The following is a 10,627-nucleotide window of genomic DNA, read 5'->3' on the forward strand; positions in this document are numbered from 1 at the left end:
ATGTGGAGATGGGGCTGAAGGTGGGTAGAGATCTTGACCTGCTTCATGCACTACTATATTCCTGGCCTTTGTGAGCTTTGTCTAGAACTCAGGTCACTAGCAACTGTTAAACCAGACAGCGCCTTAAATTAACACAAGGAATTCCCTGTGAACTGACTGGGAAGCATCCACATATTTAGGTTATACATTTTGTATAAACTCATAACTGTTTCCAATGCCTTATTTATAACAGAGGAATATTCTTTGTCTTTATTCTTTATCAGGTCTTCCAAACTTGGTTCTTACTGATTTCTTTGTCTTATTTTTTTATTTGTCCAGGAGAATATGCTTAAATCTTTATTTCTTTTCCATTCCTTCCTTTTTTTTAGGACAGGTTGAATGAACTCTTTCCTAAATTAAAGCTAATCCTAACACAATGGGTCTTTGTGTGTGGCCTAGCCCCTAGTGATCAATGGCTTATCCCTTAGGGTCACACTTTATATCTGTACTAGAGGCTGTGGGGTGGAAAGAAAATGGACCGCAGGGTTAGATGCATCTTGGTTTAAATCTTGGCACTACCACTTATTAACTGTGGGGTCTTGAGCTCATCGGCAAACTGCTCTCTGCTCCTCAATTGCCTCATCTACAAAAATGAAACAATCACACCACTACTCAGGGTTATTGTAGGAAGAGAGATGATGTATGTAAGGCAGCTTGCCCATTGCCTGGCAGAGTAAATGCTCATAAGTAGAAGCTGTACGTGGTCTTGAGTTGCCTTTCTGGGTCCTCCCACATATTTGAGGCTGGATTCTTTTTGTCCAAGGAAATGCACAGGCCATTAAATTCCTTGGCCCAGCAAAAGGAGGCACAGAAATGGGATCCAAAAATCATGGCTTGCCCTTCTTTTTTGGGGCCAGGCTTATGGCAAACCTGGAAAGACTGACATCAAGCCTCTAGCTTCTGGAGGTACCAACCACAAAAGTAAGCAAATTTCTTGTCTACAAGCTTCTTCTAGAAGGTGTGAACTGTTCATCCTTCCTTTCAGATTTGCAATTCTCTCCCCAGGCTCGGTTACTGCACTGGTATACCACTTCCCTCTAGGGTACAGCCCACTTCTCCCCTCTACCTCCTCCATGATGACATCGCTTGGGGAGGAGAAGCTGTGGAGCTTCTCACTCTCAGCTATCTTCAGTTTCCTTATTGGCACCATGACATCATCTCTACGCTGGAAATTCCACTCAGCCTCCTGTGTACCCCCCTCTGTCCCAGGCCCCTATAAAGGAGGGATCCCAACTCAGTATCAGCACAGGACACAGTCTGGGTTCTGAAGCTTCTGAGTTCTGCAGTCTCAGTCTGGAAAGCCTCTCTTCTGCCAAGATCATGAAGCTCTGTGTGACCGTCCTCTCTCTCCTCATGCTTGTGGCTGCCTTCTGCTCTCCAGCTCTCTCAGCACCAAGTAAGTCTACCCTTTCAGCTGCTACTTCTAGAGTCAGATGATGCAGAATCCACTTTTCTAATTGGGGCTGGTCCAACAGTGGAATCTGAGGATGGGATGAAAGGGAACTTGGAAGATTTCTAAATAGTCTACTGTTAAATATAAGTTCTAGTAGACAATCAATGATATTCAAAGTTGTCTTCTTAAGAAACAATTAGCCACCAATAGAGAAAAAAGGGATGAGTCTAAATGTCAGGCTATAGAATTGGCTCTGCTTCTAACCATCTGTGTAACTCTAAACAAGCCAGATCCTTCTCTGTGCCTTGGTTTCCCCATCTGTTAAAAGAAGTGAGTTGGATATGGCCTCTGAGACACAATCTAGCTCCAATCTTCTAAAATTCTTCTGTGATCTTATTTCTGGATCATCTATTCAGAATAAGACTAGGTGGGATTGGATATAAGGGATCATATGTGAGATTCTGGTAGCTCACAGGAGTGCTTAGTGAGTATCCAAAAGTAGAAGTTAAAATAAACCAGAGAGCTTTGATCTCACCACGGCCTTTCCTTACAGTGGGCTCAGACCCTCCCACTGCCTGCTGTTTCTCCTACACCCTGCGGAAGCTTCCTCGCAACTTCGTGACAGATTACTACGAGACCAGCAGCCTCTGCTCCCAGCCAGCTGTGGTGTGAGTATCAACCCATGGACCCCTCTGAGAGACGAGGATGAGGTCAGGAAGGGAGGAAAGGGCCCTGTGGAGTAGTGGGGGTCAAGCAGCAGGGAGGCAATTCTCAGGGCCGAAACCTTGCCTTTACGGATCAGATCATGAGGTTGCTGGGAGGAAGTTGAGGAGAGGAAGGGGGTTCCTGGGAGGAAGTTAACCAGACCAGGAAACCAGGAAAAGTTTTAAAAGTTTACATAAGATGTGGGCTAATTTCTTAAACCAGGCTAAAAAAAAATGTGGGAAAAATCATTGCTTGGAGCAATAGAGAATGGAAAGATATATCCATACTGATTCCAGAACTCATTGTTTCCTAATCTGGGCAATCCACAAGGACACAACTAAGTCCAATTGGGTGGAAGTTTCAGGGAGTGTGATTCCAACACTAGCCCCAGGAGATATCTCTCCATTCCCGAGAGTCCACCATGAACCATCAGTGAGGTGTTCACGCTAAGGGAGATACCTACCGTAAGCAAAGGATAGTTCTGTGTGTGTGTGTGTGTGTGTGTGTCCTTCAAAGATCCCATGGGATCCTAACCTGCCTAATTCTGATTCCACAGGTTCCAGACCAAAAAGGGCAGGCAGATCTGTGCCAACCCCAGCGAGCCCTGGGTCCAGGAGTACATGGATGACCTGGAGCTGAACTGAGCCACTGTAGGCATGGAAGCAGGGAATCTCTAAGGATGGTCATCTGAGCCCAGACACTTCTCAGTGAGATGCACCTTCTCCACGCACAAGGCTCCTCCCAGTCTTCCCTGGGCCTTCTCTTCATTTAGTCTTTATTATGTGCTGTACTATTGTATTGATGTTATTTCTATTATTTATGTTTGTTTTGCTGAAGGACATATGTCCCCCATGGGGATGGTCCACAACCATTGTTTCTCTGCTATTGTGGATCTATGGATAATGAACTTGATTCCCTGTGTTTATTTTGAAACAAAGTTTTCATAATAAAACTTTTAAAAATGTAGACAGTTTCTTTGTGATTTTAATTTCATTTGGGGTAGAAGGAATTCCCTGGTATTATTAATACAAACTACAGTTTCCAGAACCAATAAGAGCTAGGAATTACTGGGTAATTACTATGTGCTCTGGGCTAAATGATCTAAATATGTTTAATTTCCTTAATGGTTTCAACAAGGATTTTAACACCCCAATGAAGTAGGGACTGCTGCTTTGAAGAAACAGGTGCAGAGTGAAGTGACTCGCTGAAACTTGCAGATCTGCTTGGGGAGGGCCATGAAAGGATGATCTGAAAGGAAAACAGCTGAGGGTTATCACTTCAACCTGTGTGCGGATGTTGTAAATAATGGCAGAGGCACAATACAGAGGGAGGAGCAATTAGTAGTTCAGAGTCAGAAAAGTGTGCCTCTGTCACTTATTATCAGCATAACCTTAGGAAAGTCATCTTGTAGAATTAGAGAGAAGTTCAATTACTTGAGTATAGAGAGGCCAGGACTTAGGAATGATTTTGAGAAGGAAAAATGGATTATTGATGGCTGGCCAGACTCGGGGACTTTCTGTTTGAATCCTTAGCCCAGAAAAGATTTTTTAGTCCCTTTTATACAGAGAGGAAAGGCCAAATGGTCCTTTTGTTTCAGTTCTCGATAGGCTTGAATTAGCATATATTTCCACATTTTAGTAAGCTTTTAGCATGGACCTCAGGCATTCGATAAGCTTTTAGCATATTTGCTTTGCATTTTCCCTGAATACTTAAAGTTTTTAGACCTTGCATTGTTAAACTGTTTCCTGCTCACCAAGGGCAGGACTGCAATCTTTCATCATCCCATACCCACAAGTCACAGATAGTTTAGGTTACCTCTGGAGACAAAGAGCCTGCCACCCATAGCCCACATCAATCTTACATACCTCAGTTTCCACACCTGTAAAGTGGGGATAATAGTATCCATTTCAAAGGGTTGTTATGAGGTAATGTGAAAGCAAGCACCCACCATGGGGCCTGGCTCCAGGAATATTCTCTGCCCCCTCTCTGAGCCTCAGCTTTTTCACTTAGAATGGGAAGAGTGTCTATCTTCCCAGGATTGAGAATAAAATTAGTTAATGAATCATCACTTTAAAGCTAAAAGCAAATGTGAAGTGTTGTAATGACAAAAGACTGAACATCTGGTTTGGTTCTGGAGTGTTACTGGAGTAACATAAAACTAGTTCTGATATAGCCTGTGCATTAAATCAAAATTATTTCCAAGAGTACCTAGTCTCCAAGATGGCCAAATAAGTAATATAGGCCCTACAGTCTTTGAATGTTCAGAAGGGATGTGAGACTGAGTGTGTATTCAGGGCTGCCTCCAGACGATGTGGAAGATATCCTAATCCAAACTGGCTTGGATGTGGAGAATATGTAACTCACCTGGAGGAAATAACCTATCTGATACTAAGATCAAACACTGAAGAACCTAACCAAAGGTCTGTTTACCATCACTATTAGTCTTCCTAATCCTTATATCCTCTGTATAAAAGGGTCTGGAAAAGGCTGTTCGGGGCTCGGTTTTTATTAGGACAAGAGTCCGCCGAGCCCGGCCGGTCGAAATAAACCAACTTCCTTCTCGGTATTCTCGTGTCCTGGCCTTCGATACCGCGCACACCCGATTTCTCTACTACATTTTTGGCGACTCTGGTGGGACGCGCTGAGAAGGTCAGAGGCGGCAATAGTTGTTTGCCCCTACCGGACGTCTCCAGGGAGTCCGGGAGGGCCCGGGCGAAGCCCAGCCCTGGGCGCCCCTGGACACCTCATTTGAGTCCAGAAAGAGGTTGTGGTTTTCACTAGAGCCCTTCCGGAGGAGCCGGGGACACCGGGAGGTTTGAGAGACCCTGAGAACAAAGCAAGGAGCTCCACACGTCGGATTGATAAGACCCCCGGAGGCATAGTGCAGGGAAGGCCTAATTCTGAAATTAGGAGGGAGTCTGATCAACTCTCAAAGAGGAGGCCCTAGTACTCCTGAGAATACAGGAGGAAGCCGTCTCCTCTCCAGGTCCAAGGAAAAGAAGGGGGGTGGCTGTGTGCGTGTGCTTGTGGCGACTGAGTGAGACGCAGAAAATTGCTTCTGCAGCGCGAGTGCGGAGTCCCGATCCGCGGTTCCGTGGCGACCTCATACGATCAAGGGCGGTCTGGGGGGTCCCTGCAAAGGGACCCTCTTCCATATCGGGGGCTTATACTGATCCGCTAAGGTTAAGAGGCGCCTGAAAGTTCCCGCGAGGGACGCGGCCGGAGACGGACGAAGCGAAAGGCTTGAGTGACTGTTGTACACCGTGGGCACAGGGTGGAAATGGGAAACACACAGTAAAACCCCGTTAGGATGTATGCTGGAAAACTTCCCCCGTGCATTCCAGGGAGAGATGTACGGCATAAGGTTTCAGCCAGGAAAGCTTAGGATGCTTTGTGAGTTAGAATGGCCAACTTTCGGCATGGGCTGGCCCCAGGAGGGCACTTTGGATCCCCGGATCATCCGTAAAGTCCACGATGCAGTGACTGGAAATCCAGGGCATCCAGACCAATTCCCCTACATTGATGCTTGGGAAAACGCTGTGAGCCAAAACCCACCTTGGTTAAGGAAGTGCGTGACTAAGGAAGCTAGAATTTGCTTAATGCAGAAACCGAGGAGTGCCATCCCAGGGACCAAACCAAACAATCACCGTGCAAAGGGCACAGAGAAAGTGCGTCCCAAGTCCAGTGCTAATCCGCCCGCTTTGGAAAGGCCAGATGAATTTGAATTTCCACCGCCTTATGCGATGACTCCCGCCCCGGTGGTACTAAGGAATGAAAATGAGCTAGTCTCCCTAAGCAGTGACCCACAGTTGTCATCCGCACAGGAAAGTGCGATATCCACACCATCCCCACTGCTGCTTTTATCACCACCCCCGCCTCTGCTTTTGTCACCATCAGAGAGGGCACCTATACTATCCCCGCAGTTGCCTTTATTGCCATCTGCACCTGAGAGCCCTACGCCATCTCCACAGCAGCTTTTACAGTCTCCGCAGCGGTCTTTGGCACCTTCTGCAAGGAAAAATGCAGACCAGCTGCTTTTACAGCCGGTTGCCCCTGGCAACGCCGCTGCAGCGCTGCGGGTCAGTCAGGGAGGAGACGCTAAGAGATTGCAGCTCAAACCACAGGGAGCCCCGGGGGCAGAGGGAGCAAGGGAGAAGGCTGCCTTCCAGTTACCGCTCCGGGAAACCACGGCCCCAAACTTTTACGATGCCGATGGCCAGGTTCAGGGAGGAAGCCGGACATGCATCTATCAGCCCTTTACAACAACAGATCTCTTTAACTGGAAAAGCCACACCCCACCATTTTTGGAGAAGCCTCAGGCCATGACAGACCTTTTCCAGTCCATCATACAGACCCACAGACCCACCTGGGCTGATTGTAAACAACTTATCATGACTTTATTGAACTTTGAGGAGAGAATGCTGGTCACACAGGGAGCGCTAACCTGGCTTAGAGAGCACCCACCTGAGGGAACTTTGGACAGTGATCAATATGCCCACTTGCAGTTCCGAGGAGGACCCCCTGTGGGATCCAAATAGCGCCGTAGGGCTCTACCGACTAGAGACATTCCATAGGGCTTTAGTTGAAGGATTCAAGGCGGGGAGCCGCAAGGCAGTGAATATGGCAAAGACCAGTCAAATTCTACAGGCTCTAGATGAGAGTCCTGCTCAATTCTATGAGAGACTATGTGAGGCGTTCCGTGTATACACGCCCTTTAACCCAGATGCTCCTGAGAGCCAAACAATGGTAAATGCAGCATTTGTTGCCCAGTCACAGGCTGACATCCGGAGAAAGCTGCAGAAATTAGATGGGTTTGCTGGAATGAATATCTCTCAGCTCATGGAAGTAGCTACTAAGGTTTATGTCAACCGTGATGAAGAAACAAAAAGGGAGGAAATTAGGAAGATGAGGAAAAAGGCAGATTTTCTGGCGGCAGCCATAGTGGAAAAGTCCATTCCTGTGACAAGGAAGGTAACTTGGCAAGCCCCAGCCCCAAGGAGAGGGAAAGGCCCACGTCTAGGGCGAAATCAGTGTGCATACTGCAAGGAGGATGGACATTGGAAGCGAGAGTGTCCTAGCTGGCCACTTGACCCAGCCTCTGCAGCCAAAGCATTAGCCAGAAAGGCCAGTGGGGTATCACAACCCAAACGCTGGGACCGTAAAGGTTCAGAGAAGAAACCTGCAAATCAGATCATTGGGCTGGCAGGAATGGAGGACTCTGATAGAGATTATTAGGACAGACCGGGCTCCTATTCCCTTGGCCCCGAGGAGCCTATGGTCGGAGTTCAAATTGGGGGCCACACCATACAGATGATGGTTGACACTGGGGCTCAACATTCTGTAATGACCAAGCCAGTTGGGCCTCTATCAAAAAGGCAAGCCACTATCGTAGGGGCAACTGGCAAAAGTGCCCAACGGCCTTTCCTTCAAGCCAGGACCTGCAACATTGGGGGAAGGGAAGTCACTCACGAATTCCTCTATCTTCCGGAGTGCCCAGTCCCCCTCCTGGGTCGAGACCTGCTGTCAAAACTACAGGCTCAAATTACCTTTAGTGCCACAGGGCAATCCACACTGACCTTGGGGCCACAAGACTCCGAAGGTAGCGCTAACCCTTCCTCTGCAGGAGGAATGGAGACTATTTTGCCTCAGTGAAACTGAAAAATCCATGGCCATACAGCTCCCCTTTGAAGATGTGCCTGAAGTATGGGCAGAGGGGAACCCGATGGGGATGGCACATGACATTCCTCCAATTATTATTGAAATAAAGCCTACAGCCAGTCCAGTAAGCATAAGGCAGCATCCAGTTCCACGCAAAGCACAAGAAAGTGTCCAGCTACATATTCAGAGATCGCTGAGTGAGGGCATATTGAAGCCGTGCCAGTCTCCATGGAACACCCCTCTCTTCCCAGTTAAAAAGCCTGATGGAGATTACCGCCCAGTCCAGGACTTACGAGCAGTTAATTTGGCAGTAGTAGCCCTTCATTCTGCAGTTTCTAATCCTTATACTCTGCTCAGCTTAATACCCGCATCGGCAATCTACTTTTCATGCCTAGATCTTAAGGATGCTTTCTTCTGCATTAGGGTAGCACCAAGGAGTCAGCCGATTTTTGCCTTTTCATGGGAAAATCCAAATTCAGGTGAAAAGCAGCAGCTAACATGAACGTGATTGCCTCAGGGATTTAAAAATGCACCCACTATTTTTAGACAAGCCCTGGCCAGCGATCTCAAATCCTTTAAGGCAGAAAGCCATAACTGTTTTCTTCTCCAGTATGTAGATGACCTCATTCTCGGAAGTTCCACCTATCAAGACTGTGCTGGTGGAACTCATGCTCTTTTAAAACATCTACAGCAGAAGGGCTATCGGGTGTCTAAGAAAAAGGCCCAAATCTGCCTACCTCAGGTCAAATATCTAGGTTACAAAATAACACAGGGGCGCCGTGAATTAGGACTTGAAAGAAAGGAAGCAATCCATAGTCTGCCTGAGCCCAATTCTTGCCGGAAGCTGCGAGAGTTCCTTGGGGCAGCTGGATTCTGCCGCAATTGGATCCCCAATTTTGGGGTCCTCATGCACCCTTTATATGAAGCCACAAAGGGGGGAGATAGGGATCCCCTGCTCTGGGAAAGCCCACAGAAAAATGCTTTCACTGCTCTCAAACAAGCTCTAATGGAAGCACCGAGTCTCGGACTTCCAGACCTCAGTAAGCCGTTCTACCTCTATGTTCACAACCGCCAAAGCATAGCAGTAGGAGTACTCACTCAATACCTCGGTTCCTGGCAAAGACCTGTAGTGTATTTATCTAAACAACTGGACACTGTAGCCCAGGGATGGCCTTCATGTTTGCAAGTTGTAGCGGCTGCAGCCATGCTTACAGTAGAAGCTATAAAATTAACTCTTGGAGTGATTACAACTGAAAATGGGAGGATTGCATCCAGCATCCAGGTGGAATCTGACCCTCCTCTTGACATAGAGGTGCAATGGACACAACCAATCCAATGTCCACATAGAAGAGGTGGCATTGGAATGGGAAAAGTGGACATAGTGGACGAAGGGTATGGGGAAAGGCAGGAAGAGATGAGAGGTGGAGGCGTCTTTGGGACATGGAGCTGCCCTGGATGGTACTTCAGAGGCAATCACCGGACATTGTAAATCCTCACAGGGCCCACTGGATGGAATGGAGGAGAGTATGGGCTATGATGTGAACCAATGTATATGAGGTGCAGAGGTGCCCAAAGATGTACTTACAAAATCCAATGGATGTGTCATGATGATGGGAACGAGTGTTGTTGGGGGGGGGAGAGGGGGGGTGGGGGGATGGGGTTGAATGGGACCTCACATATATATTTTTAATGTAATATTATTACAAAGTCAATAAAAAATAAAAAAATTAAAAAAAAAAATAATAAACTTATTTCTTATTGGCATAAAAAAATAAAATAAAATTAACTCTTGGGCAGCCTATTATTGTCCAGGTTCCACATGCAGTAGTCACAATCTTAGAAGCCAAAGGAACACATTGGCTTACTAACAGCCGCCTGGTTAAATATCAGACCCTATTATGTGAAAACCCATCCATCCAGCTGGAACTTGTAAAAACCCTAAATCCAGCCACCCTGCTACCCGTAGAGCCAGGGGTTCCAGCCCATAACTGCCTGGAAACATTGCAAGAAGTATATTCCAGCTGGCCAGACCTTCAAGACCAGCCATTGGCAAATCCTGACATAGAGTTTTTTACAGATGGGAGTAGCTTTATGCAGGGCAGCAATCAATGAGCAAGATATGCTGTAGTAACATCTGAGACCACAGTAGAGGCGCAGCGCCTCCCAAATAACACATCAGCACAAAAAGCTGAACTCATTGCCCTCACCCGAGCCTTGCAACTTGCAGCCGGAGCCAAGGTTAACATCTACACAGACTCCAAATATGCCTTTCTTACCCTGCATGTGCATGGAGCCTTATATAAACAAAAGGGACTCATTAACTCGGGAGGCAAGAGCATTAAATACGGCACACAGATTCTGGAGCTACTAGATGCAGTTTGGGAGCCTGCCAAAGTAGCTGTAATGCACTGTAAGGGACACCAGACCAGCCACAGCCCCATTGCCCAGGGAAATCGGAGGGCAGACGCTGAAGCAAAAAGAGTGGCACGGGAAGGATCCCTATCTGAAAACCTGGCCGCTGCTCTCATTCCTCAACCCCTTAATTATCAGAACATCCAGCATACACTGCCTGCTCTTGCCCCGCAGCCTCTGAGTCACCGAGAGCCACAATATACTCAAGCTGAGAGAGAGTGGATACTCTCTGAGGGCGGGACACAAGGGGAAAATGGATGGTGAACATTGCCTGATCACAGAATAGGTGTGCCACAAATATTAGCAGCAGCCATAGTTCAAGACTACCATGAGAACACACACTTGGGAAAAACCCATTTTAAGGAAGTGTTAGAAAGATTCTTCTACATCCCAAGACTAGTCACTATCACCCATGCTGTA

General features: G+C 47.2%; 1 protein-coding gene across 1 annotated transcript; it reads left to right on the plus strand.

Annotated features, from left to right (window-relative positions):
* Nucleotides 1-1,119: 1,119 nt before the first annotated feature.
* Nucleotides 1,120-3,103, plus strand: LOC101442381 (C-C motif chemokine 4). Its single transcript, XM_004449443.5, has 3 exons — nt 1,120-1,435; nt 1,986-2,100; nt 2,694-3,103. Exons 1-3 carry the CDS (start codon nt 1,360-1,362, stop codon nt 2,779-2,781), a joined length of 279 nt encoding a protein of 92 aa, XP_004449500.1. The 5' UTR covers nt 1,120-1,359; the 3' UTR covers nt 2,782-3,103.
* Nucleotides 3,104-10,627: the final 7,524 nt, after the last annotated feature.

This window comes from Dasypus novemcinctus, chromosome 21 (genome assembly GCF_030445035.2).
Source record: "Dasypus novemcinctus isolate mDasNov1 chromosome 21, mDasNov1.1.hap2, whole genome shotgun sequence".
In the NCBI taxonomy this organism is placed as follows: domain Eukaryota; kingdom Metazoa; phylum Chordata; class Mammalia; order Cingulata; family Dasypodidae; genus Dasypus; species Dasypus novemcinctus.